The sequence below is a fragment of the Bemisia tabaci genome, chromosome 8, assembly GCF_918797505.1.
Source record: "Bemisia tabaci chromosome 8, PGI_BMITA_v3".
NCBI lineage: Eukaryota > Metazoa > Arthropoda > Insecta > Hemiptera > Aleyrodidae > Bemisia > Bemisia tabaci.
Window position 1 is genome coordinate 22,645,322 of NC_092800.1, and position 23,160 is coordinate 22,668,481.

Sequence of the window (23,160 nt, forward strand, 5' to 3'; positions counted from 1 at the left end):
TTTTTTTTTAATATGTTGCTCTGAAATGATTGAATAGTCGGGAATGCAGAATGCGTGAAAAAGGATATTCCTAGGTTTTTTCAGCTATTATTTATAATGCTGATTATAAAAATCGTAACAGGTTTTTTCCCCATGTTCCTATTGATTGTAGGTGCAAAGTGAAATCGAAATGCCCAACGCTCAAAAAATTAATCATAGGTGGGTTAAATATGTAAGTTTTTAAATTTCTCGATGAAGTTGATTGGCACGTAATTTTAGTCCCATTGAAAATCATAATAATTTGCACTAATATGATGGGTCATTTTTATAAAACCTGTCCAAAGATGTGCGCTATAAATAAGGTAAACAATTACAAACAGGTAGGGGTTGTTGGGTGATACGAGCATTTCTAATAAATTTTGATAGAAAGCAAATAAATTAGCATATTAACCCAAATGTATAGCGATACTACCACAATTCATTGGAAATGCACACATTATCCAACAAATTGGGGTAGTACCACAATTTTAGGGGATAACCCCTGACTCCTTTTTCCTTGTATTCGAGTTAAAAGTTCATTTGTGTCATAAACTTCTATCTTTCATCTCAAACTTGTCAAGCGAACGTTTGCAATCAAAATTTAAGCATCCAATCTAAGATCACTAAATTGTCATATAAGTATTCTGCCGTGCTGAGGAAGAACGTCGTATGTACATTCAAGAGTTGCCAAATTTTTTTGGATACAATTTTTGTTTTTGAGGAAAATTATGAATGCTTTTCCTTAAAATTCTTAGATATTTTAGATCGAATTACGAACAAAATTATCTGAGAAATTGATGGACAAATATTCAAAACTTTTCCTGAAAATTAGTGATTTGCCAGAGGAAATTTGGCAACGCCCGAAGGCTCATACGGCGTTTTCTCCTTAGCATGGCAGTATTCCCTCCTGTGTAGTATACTCTTCCAATCAATTCATCGTTAAAAGTAAAAAGATGATCCTTGTCAAAATTTCTCATCTATCTTAAAGTTGCGCACTGCATTTTGACACGTTAACGAGAAGCTCGAGATTACTTCCGTGCATCACAGCAAGCTTCCAGGCTCCAGCGACCGGGAACAAAATACGCAGCGCCTCGCGAACAGGTGGAAAATTTCGCGATGGAGTCGGGCATTGTGAAAATAAAGCTTGTTATCTGCAATATTGAATCTCGATACAATGCCCCTGATCCAGCCCACACCGTTCGAGGCGGGAAACAGTGTCAGAAAGCGGCGGGGGTCGCCAGGGGATCTGCTACCACATATACCGCCCGCCGCGAAGGAGAAAACTCTTCGAAGCGTTGTTCGCAATCGCGGAAAGTCCTGTTTCTCGGAATGCAGGTGAGCTGCAGGAAAAACATTCCTCCTAGAATACCGAACTATTTCGTTTCTCCTCGTGGTGAGCGTATGGAGTTGTGATGAAAGTCTGAAATATTGTCTCATTTAATGAAGAAATGAGAGACAGAAAAAAAAGGAGACAAAAAAAAAACAAAGAAAAAACTAAGAAATGGCCCGAACTGTATGTAACAAGGTGGTGAAATGGTGCTGGGGCCTTACCATTTCGCGGGGAAAACAAAGCCAAAAATTTCACTCAGAATAAAAAATGTTTGATCTCTGACGAGTTTCAGCACAAGCCTGATGGGGGAAAGTGTTCATGCTCAGTCCATTGATGAGCCCGGTTTTACTAAAATTTCGGAAGTGTGACCCAGGTTTTTTTTTTTTTTTTTTTTTTTTTTTTTTTTTTTTTTTTATATATATATAGCATGGTGAAACTGTACATTCTGCCTTTTTTAAACAATGTATTTGTTCATTTTTTGCCACTATACGCTCTAAAGATCTACTTGGTCGATTTTCACGAGATTTGCGGCTATCGCTAAGGGATAGTCCTCAGCGGGCGGATTATTGAAATTTATAGACAAAGCTATAGACAAAGAAGACACAGGGTGTATGGTGCGATCCTGTTGGTTAAAATGGGTTGTTTTTATAGACTAAGGGAGAAAATGATGGACTAACTATTGGGTCTCTCTGGGTTGCCGTTAGTTAGTGTATTACCTACCTCCTTTGTCCATTGCAACCACCCGCTTCCACCAATAAAATCTCACCATAGGTATATTTTTTATCTTCTTTGTCTAAAGCTTTGTCTATCAATTTCAATAATCGGCCCGCAGATATACCCACTCTACTCCGATTGGGGGGGTCCGCGGTGCGGGTCTTAAAGATCGCAATACGCCCAGGGGTCGGGCCGCGTAGCAAACAGGTGACAACGCCCCCCTAGTTATTATCTTCATACTACTTAGATCCTGCAGTTTTTTCAATGATTTAAGAAAACTCGAAATTAAACCCTTTTTCATTTTGACACTTGATACGAATAAGATTAGTTTCATTTAGTTGTGCAACGTTGGAAAGACTTGCACAGTATTTCAAACACTGCAACTTCTTATGTTCCATTATCTGAACCAATCTAAAACTACAGCGTTCGATTAGGACGGAATTTAATCAGGGCAACTTTTAAATCCAATGGATATCTCTCTTGTACTTTTCTAAGCCAGGCACGGTTGATTTAAATTTAAAGTTCTGATCCCTCTGTCTCACCGCTTTTTCCCCACCGCGGACATTACGTGACATAAATATTGGCGGATCCAGGAAATTTGCAACATTGTTTTTTTCCATTTAAACCTATAGAAATGCATCGATTCTTAGAGAAGCCAGGAGCCAGGTATGGCTCCGACAAGAATCGATAATTTAACATAGGTTTAAATTATAAATATTGGCGGATCCAGGAAATTGGCAACATTGTTTTTCTCCATTCAAACTTATGGAAATGTATCGATTCTTTGAGGGGCCAGGTGCTCCGACAAGAATCGATTATTTAACTTAGGTTTAAACTGAGGGAATCCAATGTTGCCAAATTGCTGGATCCACTTCTGGATATAAAACATCCGTGGTTACTCACTAAGCACTTAATTGTGGCAGAAAAGAAAATGCAACGCATGAGCAGAAAGAAACCCGAGGAAAACCAGTCAACGAAAGTGAGCGTTGCACAGTTCGTCCGAATTTGTTTCAGATGCCGGCGGACGCTTCTCCAGTTGCCGTTTCCACGGTAAAATCCTCGGTTTTCTCATCGGAATCCGTAGTAACTAGGCGAATTTTACGTCCGAGCGGAATCGATGGACGGTGCGGGGCGAGCAGATGAAGCAGAACAGACCGCGCCGAAAAAACCGGCCCGAAAAAAAAGGAGGAAAAACGAGCGACGATGAAAAAAAGTAAACAAACCAAATGATCGGGCGAAAATTCGTTACACAAGCGCGAGGGAAAATGGATGCTCCCGATGGGAGAAAAAACGGGGAGAAAAAAATGTATTACGATTATCGTCACCGTCTGCGGCGTGCATACTAATTTATTTTGGTTTTCTTTTCAACCGGTCAAATATTTGGAATGACACGGGCGCGTGCCGTGCACCTGAAATCGCGACACTGCCGGATTTCCGGGGATTTCTCTCGCATTTTTGTGCAGTGAGAACAGAGAGACAAGAGACCTTTCACTGGCCTCTTGGCAACAGGTGGAAGCTTTTACTTTCGGGGATTCAACTGTTCCTTATGGAAAATTATGAGGGAGCAACAATCCTCACTCTTTTTTCGACTGTTGACCTTGCCTACATGTTGGATGACGAGCTCCGGGTAACATCATGAGTCAAACAAGTTTCCCAAACTTCGGCTTGCTTGCAAAACGAAATTGCCAACAAGTTGTTGAACATCAACCATCAGGGCCGGATTCACTTACCGCCCATGGGCCATCTGTATTTTGCCGCCCCCTTCTCATTCGTTTCGAAACATCAATACGAACCATCAAGTGAACGTACCGGAGGGGGGGGGGACCGAACTTTGCGCGAAAGTTAAGTTCCGTAAACCTATCTCTGTGTAACCGAGGCCTTCCATTTGTAAGAAAAGAACGTAAAAATTATGCAAGAACAAACTAAAATATGGTTTAATAAGTTTAACTTCCACCGCCGCGTTGCGCTGACCGCACTGTGTTTGGCGCAATGCGTGAAGTATTCCAACAGTCTTGTAGGCGCTATGCGTTTCACGCTGAACGCACTGTCTTTGACGCAATGCATGAAGTATTCATGCAGTCTTGTAGGTGCTAATATGTGTTACATGCCGACCGCCGCACAGTGGATTGAGTCAATTAGAGAGGTCGGACATTAAATTTTTGACAAAAACTGCAAATGTTGATGTTTATTTTGTCACATTTTAAAGTTCAAGGGGTGAGACTGGAAGAAAATTTCACGAGAAAACCAATGGAACCACTTGCAGAACATCAGATTTTCGTATAAACGGAGTTATAAAGTTTTAGTTAAAGAGTTAAAGAGTTTAAAGTTTCCAAATTTCGTCCGACCTGTCTCAAAGACTCGATTCACTGTGTGCAACGCCCTGAGGGCTTCTCCTTTTCATGTCAAGTCCTCATCATCATTGCTCTCTGCGCCGCGCCGCTCCATGTCAAATTGCGTGTTGGGTTTCTCTCTTAACTCGACTAATTAAAGGTGCTGTCTCATGTATCACCGAAAGACGCTTTTCTCGTTTGTAATTTTTTTCTGAATCCGATTTTTTTTTTTTATACCCACATTTAAAAAAAAAGGCAAAATTTGAATGTGACCGTTTACGAAAAAAGGTCTACACGGCGCAACACGGTTTTTGTCTTCGAGAAGCAATAATTTTTTAGATGTACAACTTGTTGCAAAAAACTGAATCTCAATGTGAAGCGTAGGAAATTTTACGAGAAAATTCAGGAAATCACTGCTAAAGCCTCTATATTCCGTTTCAAAATCGATATAAGCTATTAATGTTTCCACATTTTGTCCCACTCTCCTCATTAAGCGCCCCACTGAGCGTCTCTGGTGAGGCGATTTATGTGCGAAGTGTCAAAACGCCTTCACTTTCGTGCGTATGCAACACGGACATCCGTGGAGCCCGTATAGTTGCATGCACAGGCGTTATCATGAAATCCGTTTCGTGATCGTCGCATGCGACATAATTGATAAGTTTCCGTTGTTTTTTTTACACCTTAACTTGATTCCACCATTGCCTAATGTGTCGATAAAATGAAGCATTACTGATTTTTATCGCGACATTGTCAATTTTTTTCGAGACGAATATCTCCTCGAAATCGCAAAAAAATTAGGTATCTGAGCATGACATGTACCACAGCATTCCTTTAAACTCCTTTCATGAGTCGTACTTTGTTTTGATTTTCTTTTTTTCTTTTCGTTTTATATTTCCCATTGGGCAAAATAATTTTTATGTCGGAGTGCGAAGTTTTCGAAGAACAATTCTGATGAATCGCACGGGATCCGGAACAAAAACGATGACCAATCTGCCGTGCTAAGGAAGAACGCCGTATGAGCCTTTAGACGTTGCAAAGTTTTCTCTAACAAAAACCGAATTTACTGGGAAAATTGCAAACATTTTTTCCCCAAAATTTTCAGATAATTTTGTACTCAATGTAATCTAAAATATCTGAAAATTTCAAGGAAAAATATGCATAAATGTTGCCAAAAATACATGCTTTATCGAGGGAAATTTATTAAGTCTCGAATGTCCTTATGGCGTTTTTCCTTAACACGGCAGCACTAGTCTTTTGAAAAAATGAAATTCGACATGAAGTCCGTAACATCACAGGCCAAAATACACGTATATGATTTCCTAAGTGCAATGGCAAAACTGTATACCACAATAAAATCTAGTAAATATATTCATGTAAATTTTATTGCGCTCTGATCTTTTTCTAGGCCTGAAGTGTGGGGTGTGGGGTGTAAAATCAATTAACTCTGCGGCAGGTGTTGATTTCTTAGGAAACGGACGAGTTGTTCTCATGCTTGTTCCAAACAGAGCCACAGATAGAGCTTTGTGTTGAGAACTCGGTGCGGTTGAATGTTGAAAGGAGAGCTTTTCCGCAGGAAAGTTTAGTTCCTTTGCGTTGTGCATAAACTATGAGCGAAGACGGAAGAAAATTGCCCGCCACTCCGCGGCAGGCTGCGGCTACGTCGTTGAGTTGCATCAAGATGCATCGAACCGCAGTGAAGGAAGCTGCGAAGTCAACGTCATATATTCGCCCCGACTTGGAAATTCTTGACGGGTTATTTCCAACGGAAGTGCAGCGACGGCGCGAGCTTTTAACTGGAATATGCTTCTTTGCCAAATTGCCGCGAAAACATTTTTTTTTTTCTCAGTGACGGAGACCAGACACAATCTTAATTTATACTTTATATAAGACAATCTGATCCAAAATTAGTTGCATTTTAGCTGGATTGCATTTTGCAAGAAGGAACTAAGAGCATCCCAATTCTGCTAGGCAGTGACGTTGCGTGAAATTCGATATATCGATGTGATATGTAATTTAAAACCTATGGTAAAGAAACGTATTGAATTAAGGTGTTCGAGTAAAAACACCCTGACATTTATCGAGTTCCTTTGCCCAATATCCTTTGATGATATTGGGGGAAGGAAGAGGGAAAGCTGGTGGAGAGAGAAGAGAAAATATTTTAAATTTGTAACCGTACACTGTTGAAAATTTCGGAGAATTCTGTGCCAGGGTCTACATATAACGCCTAAAAATCCTTAATTTGGCCGTCTCCTGTGGTGTAGTGGTTGTAGCGCTCGATCTATCATCGGGAGGTTCCGGGTTCGATTCCCGGCCGGATGACCCGGTTTGATGGTTTCAAACGATCTGGGGCTGGCTTGATTAGGGAAGGAGGGGGCGGGACTTTAGGGATGGTAAAGCGCAAGATTATCCCTTGTGGGATATTTAAAGGGGGGGGGGATAATATGAACGCGGAGTGGAATCTATTCTTTTTACGATATGATTTACACTTTTAATGAGGGGAATCTACACTTTTTGTGAAACTTCATACATTTTTATGGTGTTAATATTACTTCGCGTTCAAATCATACGGAGGTTTTGGCGCTGAATAGACTTTGGCGCCGACTTCCACTCCTCGATTTTCGACAGTGTAACGATTAAACTAGAATGTTCTAATTTTAAATTGTTTATATAAAGCTGCGTTCGAATAAAGTTTTGTCACCATTACGCTTTGATGATGGAACCAAAACAGAGAGGCCGCGGGATTATATCGAAAAGAAAACAGGAGCTGCAACAAAATCGCTCTCATTATGCGACGGGTCTCGCAAGTTCGCCGGCTACACATTCCAGGAAACCGGTGGGTTAGGACTCATAGCGTATGAGCTGTGACGTCTACAATGTACCGCTGTTTTCTAATTAGCACGGCACGTATGGTTCCAGGCGGACAATTTGCATACGCATGGTAAAATGCAAATAGGGGATGGCGTTGATTATAGCTGCGCGTGACACCCGTAAGCACGGCGGAGCGGGGGGTGGTGGACACCCGGGGGCACGGGTTGAAGGGGGGTGGGGGCTCATAGATGCATACGCGTCCGCTATGAGTAAATATTTGGATGTGTTGAGACTCGCGAAATCAGGTTGTGTCGACTAAAGTAACACTTAAAGAAACGAGTTTTCGGTCAACGAATTTTGGACGAAGTGTTTTACACGTACCTAGATAAAATGGATTACATTATGCAAAAAGGAACCAGAAGTATTGCAATGATGCTAAAATTGTGCAATTTCATCCTTTGCAATTAAAATACTGAAATCATTAAAAAATATGAGCTTAATATGGTAATTTTTGTCTTAAATTTACAGTTTTTAGCGAGTAAACTAGAAACTGTTAATGGATAATCAGGTTTTTCTTCCAAGACAAAAGAAGTTCCACAATCTCAGCAACATTGCAATCAAACGTCCTATGGTACACGCCGATCTGGATATCGTCATTGAAAATTTAGCACGTGTTTCAATGCACGAGTTCAATGTTTCTCTCCGTATCAACGCGGGTTGAAAAGGCACCAAAGAAGCTTTGAAACCGCGCCATATGCCTTTGAAGTTTGAGGACATAATTGGTCTTGAGACGAAAGCGAAAACCTATGCATACTCGAGGGATGAAAAGGAAATTAGGTGCAAAGAAAAGTTTGTTTGGGGAATTAAGCCACTACAGGTTTTTTTCCGGTGGTGTAGCGTGAATTGCGATGTATCGATTGTTATGCCGTTTAAACCTATGGTAAAGAATCGATTATTAAGGTGTTCGCTACGAACACCCTGTTTATCGATCCTTTTCCATATAGGTTTAAATGGCATTACAATCGATGTATCGCAAAGCACGCCACGCCACTGCTTTTTTCCATAAAAAATACTTTCAGGCCTGCCTTATTCACTCCTTCCTGTGGACGAGATTGACTTTGTCAACAGTTGCATCAGGACTTGGTTGAGAGTCTCCAATCGCCCATGATAAATTGCAAAGCTTTGAGAGTTCGGAGTAGTTGAACCACCGACCATTCAATAGAGCAAGGAGCTCAGAAAGTAAAGCCATCAATAGCTACAACTCTTAAAATACATCTCAAAGGTCCTCTATTTGATCCTTTCTCATCAAAGGGTTTAAATTTTAACTGCTTCTGGTTGGCTAAAATGTAAAAGTGGTTTCTGACTCCTGAAGAGAGTTGGAGAACTTCTGCATTGACATCGATTTGCCTGATCCATGTTGAACCCATTTTAAGGTTCCTGCTAAGACGTCAAAGAAGATTATGAACACGCTTTTACAGATGTTAAGTAATCCCGAAACCTAATTATTTGAGTCAGGTTACTCAAACTCACTAATGTCCAACACAAAACAATAAAAATATGTTAAATGTATAATTGTATGGGGTCATTCAATGTTAAAGTAAAAATAGTGATGAAATAACTTCGAAGTTTGCCACTCGATTACTACATATAGGAGTTCAGGCAAATTCATATTGACATCACATTTCAGTCGATATTTTAATGAGAAATCGTATCAGCTTTCTCAGCCACCATTTTAAGAGAAGAACGTATGAAAACCTTTGAGTTGCCATCATAGTCGAAGAATGTTTGTTTCTTATCATTCTTTATCAAACAAAAAAGTACACTTCAAATCACTGTCGTGTTAAAAAAAAATTTGGACGAAAAATAAACGTATTTAAATCAAAAGGAACTACATTCATTCTGACATGAACTTTGAGATCCATAAGAATGCATGCTCGACAGGGCTCATGTCAGAATAAATATAGAACCTTCTTATTTAAATACGCCGAAAGGTGAGGCGGTAAAGTGTTCGAGTTTGGCAAAAGGCGCCCATTAGACTGAAAAAAAATGAAGTAAGATGCCAATGTTGCAATTGAAAAAAGTTACTTCTGCATCATTTGACATGAAGAACGCCTAAAGCCAAAAATTAACCTTTTGGTGGTAAGTAACAGTTCCAGAGAAACACATGCATTTTACCGCGCTACTGCCAGTTATAGTGCGGAACATTTCAAACGCAGTTTTCACCCGAATTCGATTCTCCCCTGTACTGCACGTTTTGATTTTCCACCTCAAGGAACCTTTTGTCGGACTCATACAGATATAATCAGGGTTGCCACAGTCAGGGATTACCGGGAAAACCGGGAAATGTCAGGGAGTTTTAAAAAGTCATGGAAAACCTGCAAATGTCAGGGAAAAATCGTCAAATCACCTTCATTTGCTTTCTCGAATGGGCTTGACATTTCGAACAACGAATTTTGCCTCAAAACTACTTCTGGCTTTGTCTTTTTAATCTGGCATTTGTTCAATTGTCAGGGAATTTCACCAAAATGTGTCAGGGAAAAGTCAGGAAATTTAATTTTCCAATTTCTGTGACAGCCCTGTGCAATACCACGAATCGGGGTGAAAACATACAAACGTTACGAGAAGAATGACCCCTTCCCTGCAGTGCGGGCTCCTACACACCAAAACACAAATCTGTGTGGGGAGAAAAGCGCATAGACAAAACGTGACTAGATTAATTTTTGCTTTTCACTTAATCACAGTGAAACGTGCCCGGCAAGATGGGGAGAGGTGCAGTGCCAGTTGGCGGGCGAAAGTCGACGGGATGGACGTGGGCAAAATTTATCCACATTGAGCTTTTTTTTCGCACAACGGGACGGGATGATCACATTGAATCAACGTTGCCAATTCACCCCTTTTTGATTTCCTCCGAAAGAGCACCATAAGTTGTCAGTCATTGTTGCCATTTTACCTGACGCTTTAATTTTTACAGAAAGAACATGAGACTGCAGTTGATAATTTCATCATTCACGGAAAAAATGGATCGCCGATTTGACAATTAAATTGTATTAAAAATATGCCCAACATGTTTCAAATGTAGATTTTACAACAGTGGAAGGCTAATTTAACAACGTGGGTGGTTGAAGTACCATTTTTTTTTCTGTGAAATCTACATTGAAACAAGACGGACCCTTTTTTTAGCTACAAAATTCTTACATCCACAATTTCATTTTTCCGTGGTTTTTTTATTCTTCTTTTATAATACCGATGTTGAAGGTAATTAGCACTCGCCGGCGAACTGCATTCTATTCGTGTTGAATAAAAAATTGTAAAAATTCAGAAGTACTTAAAGAGACAAGACAGAGAAAGTCATTAAGCACTTTAAACTCAAACCGGTGTTTCCCTGTTTTTCTCTACTTTTGAATGCATGGTACCGGCCAGCTGACAAACTCGCGATTGTAGTGATATTAGCGACCGTGGTTAGGTTCGGTCCGATAAGCAACTAAACTAACTGCCTGGTAAAGCTGGAAGTATCGTCGGAATTGGAAGGCGCCTGAGGCCGAGCTCGAGTTCAGTTTTTGAGCTCAGTTTTTGGGTTTTCCAATGATTAGGTACATTCCGTAAACGGGGGCTCATCATCACAAAAATGTCATAGGACATGTTCATGCACAAAAAACCGTCCATAGAATACAGACGGCACTTTCCCCGTTTTCTCTACTCCCCTCCGCCCCTCGTCAGGTTCCTTCTCCTCGTGCCACCCTCTTCCACAGAGCCTGGGAATCCTCTCTCTCCCCTCAGAATGGCAAAACTTCATGAAAAATAAAATTTTGAAATTCATGTGAAATATTTCATGATTCAGAAATTTATCAAAGATATTGTAAACTACCGGTTCCTTTTCATGTTTCCCAAAGTGTAAAAATTGTGAATTCCTTCTATTCTTATGTATTTGAATGCGTATTGCATATTCTTACCCCTGAAAAACATGACATATTACACATTTTGGTGACAATTCATTATTTATTTCACTGAAATTTCATATCTTTCATTTCTTTCTTACGTTTCATGCCACCCTGTCTCCCCATCCTTTTAAATTCACCGAAAAGTGAAGGTGATTTAACATATTGGGTGTAAAAAAAGTGTGCGAAAACTTACAAAATGCTAAATGAACTGCTACAGTAGTTACTTTAGCAATGTTAAGATGTAAAATTAACTGCCGTAGCAGGTAATTTAGCATTCTGTGAGTTCTCGCACACTTTTTTCCATCCAGAATGTTAAATTAACTTCACTTTTTTTTTCGGTGTGGCTGACGTCATCTATGAACGGCCTAGAGCCTTCAATTGGGCAACGTTGCATGGCGCTTGCGATACTCTTGCCGGAGGGCGACGATTGGCGGGCCGCGAACTTTCATCGACACCAGCGCCATCTGGGGATTTGGGCGGAGGACCGCGTAGGCGGGGAGGGGCGGGGGATGGGACTCGGAAGCTGCAGGCGGAGTAGTTCCGCGCGCGGGAGTTGCAATAATGTTGCGCGCGAGGCGGCGGCGCAGCCTGGCGTTCGCACAGATTTCAAGGCACGACCTTAACCTTTCACCCCGGCCCCACCCCCGCAGCCCCCGCGGCCCCCGCTCAAATCCGTCGGGACCTAACCTACTTTAGCGTGCGCTAGGTTAGGTAGCACCGTAGCTACGGTGATGCATTAGCCATTTTTATTTCCAGCGCCCTGTTGCCGCAGCTGGACACAAATCGTCATGTTAAACTGTGTTTACATTTAATCCGCGAATTCTGCCGTGCTAAGGAAAAACGCCGTATGAGTCTTCAAGCGTTGCCAAATTTCCTCCGATTTCATACGAATTTTTAAGGAAATTGTTCGATATTTTTCTTCAATTTTTTTCAGACAATTTTTTACACAATTTAATCTGAAATATCTGAAAATTCCAAGGAAAAATATGCACAACAAAACTCAAAAATACATTTTTCATTAGGGGAAATTTGGCAACTTTCGAATGTTCTTACGGCGTTCTTCTTTAACACGGCAGAATTGTACGTTTAATGTAGGCGTTTCGCGGAAAAAAGACTTGGGTCCGCGGATTTTTGTCGAGTCGGCTCAAAAAATTGCATTTTGAAATTGCAGCAGAAACGGCACTTTTTTTTAGGGGGTAACGAGGTCAAAGAAGTTAACCCTACGTCCGGATTGGTTAATGTAAAATTCTCCCATCATAATGATATTTTACAAAAACGCCAATTCCGCTTATATCTTCGTTCCTCGGACAGAGGACCGTACCTCCATTGCAAGGTTGCAAAATTGACACAAAGAACTCAATTTTTTACGAGAATATACCAGTGCAATTTTTGTCCAAATTTTTTCTGATTTTTTAACGAGATCAGAACTAAAATTAGTGAAATTTCCAGTTAGAGATTCCCAAGATTCTCCTGGTAAAAATGCAATTTATGAGGGGAAATTTGACAACATTGAAATGTAGTTACGTCCTTTCGTGAGGGAAATGACGGTATATGCGTTCGTCTCGCTTCTGCATAGAAATTCCTAAGGCATTGTTAGCTGTTACCTGTCGTTAAAATTAACAGATTAACCAACAAATGGACCACGACGAAAGTGCTGACGATATTTGAGTGATTTTGAAAGTCGCCGGACACAAAATTTTGAAAGAAAAAAACCTTAAAAATTCTTTTAAAAAAACTCAATTGCGTGTTAGATGCCTATTACACAACACGTCTCGGCTTTACTAGACATCTTCAAGTGCCGCAACAACGCAATAACAATAGTGAAAGCCAAAATACGTGTTTTAAAAAAAAAAAAAAAAAAAAAAAAAAAAAAAAAATCAAGGAGCATGGTGCCGAGGGAACAAATGTGTAAAATCGCAGTTGCACGAAACATTGTAATATTGAATGTTGATCCATGGCTTTCGGACCGAACTTTCCTGATCCTCGATCTTTAGTTTTGAGATAGTCAGCCGATCCATGACGTTCAAACTGGCAACGCTGGAAAAGCTAGTATCCCAGAGAAACGCACAATTTCACTGGAAAAGAAAGCTTACAGAAAGCTACAACGGTAGACAATTGATTTGATTTACAGGAGCATATATTTCAGCTCGAATTGTGATTTCGTAACTGCATCAAGACGTTGTGCGATCTGAGGACGCAGTCAAAACTCGAAGGGGGAAACAATAAAACAAGAGAGGACAGAGTGATACAGGGTGATTCAAAAATCCCATATCAGGCATCGCCCTTATAACTTTTGGACAAATTGAGATAGAGAATTGTTAATTTTGTGTGTGCTCCTAGGTCAAAGGGAACGTTTTTTCGAATCTCCTAAAATTTCAAAGAAACCACCCTGAAAAGAGACTAGAGCCTGAAGGGTTACAGCGGTGGTGCGGAACTTTGGGGACACCCTGCATAGTGATTGTAGAAAAGTTGTATAACAGTTGACTGTTACATGAAATTGGATAGCACCTAGATGATCTATTGCGTGTCATGGAACATCGTTTATTCCGCGAACGGAAAATGCAATTGCAAGGACCAAAGAGAACGAAAACATTAGATAATGCATAAATTCGAAGGAAAAGGGGAAAATGCCACCGCAACACGGGAGAAACTCCGTCATTTTTTATTTCACCGAGTGCCTGAAAACTGCATATAATTTCATCTTGTAGGTAGTTAAGGAATTTTCGGAAAGGCTCATGCGTAAACGTTGGATCATTTTCTCGCAAAAAGTGCAAAATGACCCAACCTATTTCATAGGAGGATCTGAGGTGAGGCGTATGTATGAATTTACTTCAACACGATCAAAGTTGCTCGATATTCTATCGATGGAAGTAAATAACTGGACGTATTTATACTATGAAAGCAATGGCGTGGCGTGCTTTGCGACATATCGATTGTTATGCCATTTAAACCTATGGAAAAGGATCGATAAACAGGGTGTCCGCAGCGAACACCTTAATAATCGATTCTTTACCATACGTTTAAATGGCAAAACAATCGATACATCGCAATTCACGCCACGCCACTGTATGAAAGGAGCTGTGTTGCTCTCAAATACTGTGCACAAAGTTCCTTTTTGCATAAATACGTCCAAATAAGAGGCCTAGGGTACAAGGTGCATAAGTGCAGTTTTCAAGGAATGCGTGTTTAAAGTTTCTGTGTAAAAATTGAAGCCTCATGGTGGAAAGAGATTTTGAACTCACTTCTTGATTATAAAAAGTTGGATGTTAGAGTTAAATTTTTCCCAGTATTTACTTTAAGGTTAGTTTTAGTTGAAAGCACTGATATCTCACTTTTTTCAAAAACTGCACATATGCGCTTTGACCTACCAAACCCCTCGATATGTCCACCGGCTAAACTTCAAAGCAACTCCTGCACCCAGTGGTGTAGGCAAAATTGTTACTCCAGAGCAGGATTACCTTGTAAATAGGAGTTGAGGAAAAATTTTAATGAGTTTGTCAGAAATCGACTGCAGTATTTAATTGATAATAGTTACAATTTGTATATTTAAATGTTTAAGAAAAATTATGAATTTTGTTTCAGGATGTGGGAAGGACAATGCTAGATCGGTTAGTTGCGTTGCAGCTACTACTATGCTATTGGTTAGCTACTGTATTACCGCCTCCCAGTATTTTTGGTTACGCAAGCACGCTCAGTCCCGACCAAAGCTACAACCTCCACCAAAGTCTCGCCAAAGGTATGTATCTTAATCGAATTTAGAATACTTCTAATCATGAATAATAAAATCGCTAAAATTGAAAAACCTAAAACTTTCTTTACTTAATTTTCATACCTCATCAGATGTGGAACAAAACTTAAATGAGAAAAGTGTTGATCTTTTAAATTTTGGCAAATTCACTCTTAATTTAAGTGTACTTTCCTTGTTTTTCAGCCTTATTTTCATTATGATTTTAACTTCTAATAATTTTTGTACCGGAATGAATCGTTTTCAATAAGTATGACAGTATTGACAGTGCCCCAAACACGGTGCGTCAAGGTTCACTAATCGAAGAAAAGGTATACCTGCCCGACCTAACGCTATATCCTAGGAGAAAACGAGTTTTCTCATAAATAAGTCCGTACTGCGCCGACTTTTGTTTACTTTTCTTCAATAAAGTGACGCACGAGTTTTTAGAACAAAAGAAAAAAAATTACTTAAAAAACAATCGCTGCCCATTTTTGCTCGATTTTCTATTTGCATATCTAAAAGTTTACGAGTTCAGGAGGAAAAATATATCAGAGCATTTGTCAACCGCTAAAAAGGCTTAAAATTTTCATAGAGAATTTATCTAACTGAGCATTCAAATGTCTTTTATCGTCTCACACATGTCTTGTATAGTCAACATGGATCCAGATCGACGAGAGAAAAGCCCCTGAAAATATTCTTTGCTCAGCAGCAGAAGGCAATTTACATCTACATCGGAACTTATTTGCATGTTTTATCGCCTTTCGTTGGGGGAGTAACATATAAGGGTGAGCTTTAAGAACACATATACTTTGTGCCTACGAATAAGAAAACAGTAACCATTTAAGCATATGGAAACGTGTAGGCAGTGAGAGAGCTCCTTTTCCTTTCGAAAAGAAACTTTGAATTAGATAAAAAGAGAATACAGTTCATCTCATTGCGGGAACTTTCGTTTCATAGTTGAAGGGATACGTTTCAAATCCTCGTGGAGGGATTCTAGGACGCTTCTTTGCCAAAACTTCTGACGTGAAGAGATTTGTCTTTCGCGAACTCAATTCGAAAGAACGGTAGCAAAAAGTGGAGTTCGTCGAGAAGGAAAAAATTTGGTTGATTGAAACGATCCCCGGTCGAACTGCCTTTGCAGCAAAGGTTTTCATTTCACATGAGCGAAGCACGGTTTCAATCTACTTACGATGAAAACTCTATGTAGATAGACTACGTTGCATGAATATTTCCAATCAGTACGCTAAACGGAAAAACTCGTTTATTTGACGACGTGATATGTCCTCTTTAGTCTGTTTAATGCGAATGTGGAAACATTTTAAAGGCTTTCTCCACTTTCTCAACAACCTCAGTAATAGATCAGGATAGTATACTTACTGAGGGATCGTACCTATCCAGACGTGCCAATGACTGCGAAAACAAGTTTTAACCTCAGAAATAGAGGGGTATCATGCAAATCTCATTTATATTTGGTCTGTTTTGAATTTTTTGACTGTTTTTCTCATGAAGAACACAAAAGAAAAATACACATAATCATCGTACACAAGACTGGAGAGTGTAACTGCACTTAAAGATTGCAGTGAATTGGGTCGAACAATTCAATTTTTTTACAAAAATATGTACAAAAATTTGCAATCTCTATCCTAAGTGTAGCTGATTTCCACGTTTAATTAGGTATAATTGAATCGCGTGTATCAGGAAGGAACCAAGCCACATCAGCGAATGTCATATTTAACAAGGAAATTTAAAATATACATGAGAACTCTGTGCGGATTCCTTTGAAAATTATGAGGAATTTGCTTCGTATATACGATGCAACAAATTCACTGAATTTTGCAGAACATCCACACAACCGTTTTCACGTAAAGTATTAAATTTCCTAGTCAAATTTAGCAATAGTTATGTGACTTAGTTCCTTTCTGCTTCACGCGGTCCAATTCAGAAAAATTTTTGGGAAGAGAGGACCGACAGTTTCCTCTTAAAAATTGTGGCAACGCCGACAAGGAATTGCTGTTTTCTCTGAAAACAGGAAGATTATTCGCACAATCCGACATTATTTTGAGGCTCTTGTTTTGCGAACCGGATCCACTCGTGAATTTCCTGAAATTCCCATGATTTTAAAACGCGGCGCTCTGGAGCTCGACCCGGGCAAAAAAGTCATTTTGCGACAGGACTACTGTACTGGTCTAATCACCATTATATCCCGCCGCTCGCTCTGGAAGTCGGGCGCGCTAAAATCGCAGCAATGGAGGAAAGTGACTTTTTGTGTTTCCCCATAAAAATGTTTCGGGCCCTAATCTTCATTTTGCGTGCGCGTAGCACGTAGCATCTCTATCTTAGGCTTTTTATGGATGACCTTCATGCAGATCCGACTACAAAGTGGGCTCGTGAAGTTAGGAAAAAAATCGTGCTGACGTTGCAAGTGAAATGCAGCGTGAGATCTCATCATCGTCAGTCCGAGTTTAAATGAGGCTGAAAATTCCTCCATCTCTTCTTCTCTTTGGTCCTTCAAACGCTTAAGTCTGAAAAAGAACATAATGAAGGTAGATTGTTTTCCCGGACTAGCAATGTTTAAAATTATCTGATGAAACTAGACACAACAGTACCTGCGCTATTCTCTTTATGCCCTTTTCCTCTAACCAGGAACTAAAACCGGAATTACACGGCTTGTAATTTCTGTTTGACAAGAAAATTTCGATAATTTTTATGAGAATTCCGAGAGCTGAGGAACCCACAAGAAATGACGGAGATTCTGTAAACTCTAAAGCTCGGGCTAAAGAGTTTCCAAAATTTTAAAATTAAGCTTCTTCCATTTCTGGACGTATTGAGGTCTCAATAAAAGTAATAAGGTCATTACGAAGAAATGAGTTTTGTCCTGAAGAGATCTATGCGTACAATTGGTTTAAATCGAAAGGAACTATGAAGAATAGAAATCTCATGCATCCAGTTCTCTTTGATTTACTAAATGTTGAGTTTTGAGTTAGTATGTCATTTGCTTTAGTTTTTTTTTTTTTTTTTTTTTTTTTTTTTTTTTTGACGAGTAAAGAAGCAAAATGTCATATAATTTTATCAAATTAAATTTTCCAATAATATTTCGTGTTAAATTCATTTGCGTGTTTATTATGGAATAAAACGATGTAAAAGTTGAAAATGGATATAGTTTTTTTTAAACTAAATGCACCAAATTTTCAAAAATAGTATATTGAGAAAAATTTTATAGAATATAATTAAAGTTTGTATAGCTGCCTGTAACTTTGACAGTCATGAACTGATGCAGATACGTCTTTTTGAAAGAACTCCAGTCGTGGGTAGACTTGAAGAGAGTTGCTGCACTCATGTTAAAATGCACCCTATTATTACCACCGTAAATCCTCCCGAATGACGTAGCTGACCAATCAGGGAATGGAATCGTGAGGCGAAAGCAGGTGGGCGGCCGGGGGGGGGGGGGGGGGCTGTGGTGAGTGTGACCGATGCAGGGGCTGATCAGTCTTTTGAGAAATGTGCTAGATCGGTTGACAGTTATCTGATTTACGTGACTCAATTATGAGGGGCCCGAATCTTACGTGGCTCACTTTTATTGTGGCCCAGTCAGAGTTGGCTGATCGATGCCGCCAAATCGGATGATTTCTCATTCACCCTTCGAAAAATCCAGATTCAAAACTTCCAAGGGGCCATCAGAGTTGCTTGGATTGTACATGTTGTTAGCCATCATAAAAAACTTAAATTCTTCGCTCCTCCCTTTTGTTGATTCCCTAATTTGTAGTTACCATTTTTAATTTGTTTCATCAATTCTGAATTTATAATCTTCATTTGTTAACCTCCAATCAACTCTACTCCGCCATGCCTCTAGCCGAATGGTGAATCTACTAACACCATTTTATTCGCAGAGAAACGAGATAAATTATTAGCAACTAATCTTTGGGGAATTCTTTCAACGTATTCTTTGGGGGCTACATAAAAAAACTCAAATTGAGGCTCGGAAGACAAGTGGAATAAGTGCACTTATCGAAAAAATATAAACATTATCGATTTCACCTAAAATAAAAATTTATATTCTGTGAAAAATTCACACACTAAATCCAATTTTTATAGGCATCAAAAAGTTAGTTTGAACTCTTTTTGCCGTAAAGGCTGTGTATTTTTCAAACTTTAAACACGTTTTTCTCGAAATTTAGCAAAAACTACTCTCAACCCATTTGTCCGCCAAGTCTCTAAATTTTTCTTCTTCGATCCAACTTGATAGAAAAATTCACTCTCCTGTAAATTGTTTTGCGTAAACTAAGAGTCTTTCTCGATGGAAACGCGGACCTTCAGGAATCGAAAACGCTTCGAAAATCCATATTTTTCACGCATGAGCCCGGTTCACACGATGGAAAAAGGAATCATCGATGCGTATGTAAAATATTTCCACAAAAATTGCATGATTGTTTTTTCACCGGGCGTATTCCACCACCGAGGTACAAAAGCTAACCCGGACATCTTGACCATCATGGCACCACCGTCCGATCGCGTCTATCTCCTCTGGTCTCTCCATCCTCTTGCCGCCGTCGCACTGTGGGTACAGTCAATGGGAGAAGTCGGACAAAATTTGGAACTTTTAGACGCGTATAACTCCGTCCATACGAAACTTTGAGGTTCTAAAAGTGGTTTCATTGATTTTCTCGTAAAATTTACCCGCAGAAGTACCCCTTAAAATTTAAAATGTGGCAAATTAGACATCAAAATTTGCAGTTTTTGTTTAAAATTTCATGTCCGACCTCCTAACTCGATCCACTGTGCGCCGTCGGGAGAAAGAGCAAGAGGAGACCGCGACTCCTCATTTGGCATACATTTCCAGCGTCGCCGCCCTCCCCCCCCCCTTCCCAACGCGTCGCGACGCCGACGTCGAGCTTGGAGCCGTCGGCGGGGGGCGGGGGGGCCTCCGGACACCGGGGACGACACGCTCAAGTGAACCAAATTTGAAATGACGTAGTGAAACTAGTCTGTGCTTTCAATGAACTTGGGCGGTCACCGGTGAGTCCCGGGTGAAAGTGATTGCTGCCCGCTCGAGTGACCTACACAGGGGAACAATGCTCTCGAAGCGTAGCTCATCGACTATCGATTTTTCCCCATTCGAAACTATAGTGTAGAATCGATTATTATAGTACACCCTAAAATCGATCATTTACGCAGGTATAAATAGGAAATAAATCGATTTTTTGCGAATCTAGGAAAAACCGCGAATTTTCGTTGGGTTACCGTTGCAGTTGTGTGGTTCTGTCTTAGCGTGGCGGGACAATGCTCTCGCCGGCCGCTGCGTGCTTTTTGCGCGGGCCTCGGGGTGGCAAAATTGGTATGAAATTAAAGCCGCGGCTCATCACCGATTGGTGCGGAGAAAGACCTAAGTCACGTGGAAATGTTTTGATGCTTACGTTGTTTTTCATGGCGGCTGTTGAACTAGACCGAGTTGTGTTCGAGAGTACACCCTGAGGAGCCTCTGTGAAGCAAATTACATCTCGATGGCTAAAAAGTGGAACCACGTAACTCCGCTCTCCGACATTGCAGACTTCATGTCATACTTAATTTTTTCTTTGGAAAACTAGTCAACGTAATTTCTTGCAAACTTCCTTGATTTTTCTTCCAGCAGATTATTCAGTCTAAATTTCAAGCCTTTGGCTTGTTTCTCCTCGAAAAAATAAACTAGGAACGGAACTGTTGAAACGCCGCAATGGACATACGTGGTTTCGAACTTTAACCGTTGATCGACGGACACAGTTCGTGGTCAAAATTTTGATAGTTTAAAGGCAACCAAGAAGAGAGACAAACAGCCCCTCGCGACAGGAGAAAACTTTGCCTTTTAGGGATTCAAAATTTCTTTATGGACAACTGAAGTCTCCCTAATTTAATTTCACAGTACCTAGGTTTTTCTCATGTTTTACTGTTTCATCAGGGAACTAAATTACTTGACGTCTGTAAAATTATTGTGATTGTACCCTAGATTATAAAGAGCATACTCACAAAGTGTCAAGTTTCAGCGTTGCTTGGTTTTTTATTATAAAAATAAAAAATTAGAGACACCCTGGTAAAAATTGGCAGTAGAATCTGTGTTCCAAAATACCATAGACCTACAGCCGGCTGTAAGATTTCCAATAGCTTCTATAGCCGGCTACACAATTTTTAATAGCCTTTTATAGCCGATGGCGATTAAGCAACAGCCAGGCGATAAAGTGTATGCTAAACGTTACTAATTACGGATGCTAGGACTTCGTGAGTTTTTGGAATACTGCTCTCTTTTTGGGCCGTAGTGTCTTGATTTATTTTGCGAGGAAAGCTCCGTACTTTTGATGTATGCCTACCATTCCTAATATATTAGAGTGCCTTCAGTTTCGTATGATGCTGTGCAATACCTCTGGTGTGAAATAGTTGCTTCAAGCGCCGTGGCAGGCGGGCAGCCAGCGCGAAACACGCATTGGCGCCTACAAACCTAACAGGGATACTTCACGCGTTGCGCAATGCGTGAAGTATCCCTGTTAGGTTTGTAGGCACCAGTCAGTGCGTCGCTGCTCCACTTTGTGTTAGGCTCTAATATTTAATCTGGCGAAGTCAGCATTATTCAACTCATGATTTTGAAATGTTTGCACATCCTGTATGGATTATTCTCATTTTAATTCATGAAAAAAAATAAGTATTAAAGGAAAATATAATGTGTGTTTCGTAAATATTAAGGGGGTTCCGTATCAAACTTAATGATTTCCAAAGCACACGAATTTCTACACAATTTCTTATAGCCTTTTATAATCGATGGCGAAAAAGCAACAGCCAGGCGATAAAGTGTACAGCCTGGCGATAGGAACTATAGCCCGGCCGTATGATTTTCTCCGCATTCCTACAGCCAGCTATATGATTTTCTGTAGCCTTCTTTAGCCGGCTAAAAGAATTCCTATGGTATTTTGAAACGCAGCTTTTATCGCCAATTTTTACCAGGGCAATTAGACATCTAATTTTGTTAGGCTGATTCTGGTAGAGCCTGTTCAATAACAAGGCAACAACGGTCATCTACCGTTTTGTCGGCTGTTGAGTGCATTTTTTTGCCCGTTGATTACCTATCGATTTGTTGTTGACCTCCATAGCCCATCATCTAACAAATGACTTGATGGCTGAGTCGATCAAAAATGGATCCCAAGTATCCATATTCTTCCTAAAAGGTATTCTTTACAGGTGGAGAGATGTCATAATTTTTATAAAGGCACTTAAAGAAGTAGAGGAGACGAGTTGTAGTGACGTAACGTACGGTTGCCGCCTTGAACTTGACCGCGACTAGACGCAAGACACTCTGGTTTCTTGTAGGGAACACGGTCGGATAAAGATAATTGAACGTCGGGCGGACTCGTGAGTGAGTGCCGACAAAAATCCTCGCCGCTACCACACGAATAAACTCTAGCCGTTTCCAGTAGTGCCACGTGGAACCAACGGCGATATATTATTTACCAGGAAGTCGGTTTCCACTTACGATGAATATAAAATATACACGGAAAAAAGTTCAATTGAATCATGCAAAAAAACCTACTATAAAAGCAACCATGTTTGTGAGTGCAACATTGCATCAACGTGGTACATTATTGAACGTTTTGCACCAACATGGTACCAAACTGGTCAAATCGACCGACAATAACCAGCGTGGAACGATGTTTTGCCCAAGTTTGTAGGTACCATTTTGGTTGCATATTGAAACCATGTGGGCAGCACCTTGATACCAACAGATCGTTTTTTGCATGGAAAGGATGTTTTAAAAATGCCCTAGGTCGAATTTTGTCGGGGCTTTCGTATCGAAATGTAACATCCGGCGCTGGGCTGAAATCCAAAACTAAAAGCAAACTTCCGGTCTGACCAATCAGAGGCCCTAAAACGGACTCATTGTCAAAAGGTGTCCCCGATTTATCATCCTTACAGTAAACCTCTGCTTTTGTCTAAAGATCTGTCCGAAGATTGTATTTCTATATTTGCGACTCTTTACCCTGGTAAAAATTGGCAGTAGAATGTGTGTTCCAAAATACTATAGCCGGCTGTAAGATTTCCAATAGCTTCTGTAGCCGACTGTACAATTTCTTTTAGCCTTTTATAGCCGATGGCGATTAAGCAACAGCCAGAAAATAAAGTTCATGCTAAACGTTACTAATTACGGATACTAGGACTTAGTTAGTTTTTGGACTACCGCTCTCTTTTTGTGCCGTAGTATCTTGATTTATTTTGCGAGGAAAGCTCCGTACTTTTGATGGATGATTGTCATTCTTAATTTGTTGGAGCGCCTTCAATTTC

The 23,160-nt window shown here is 40.1% G+C and overlaps 1 protein-coding gene across 1 annotated transcript in view; it reads left to right on the forward strand.

Moving 5' to 3' along the window:
- LOC109032622 (transmembrane serine protease filzig) overlaps positions 1–23,160 on the forward strand; it is a 110,058-nt gene that overhangs the window by 68,678 nt on the left and 18,220 nt on the right. Inside the window, 1 exon segment of the mRNA XM_019044853.2 lies at positions 14,721–14,874. Within this exon segment, the coding sequence (XP_018900398.2) occupies positions 14,736–14,874 (139 nt within the window). The 5' untranslated portion in view covers positions 14,721–14,735.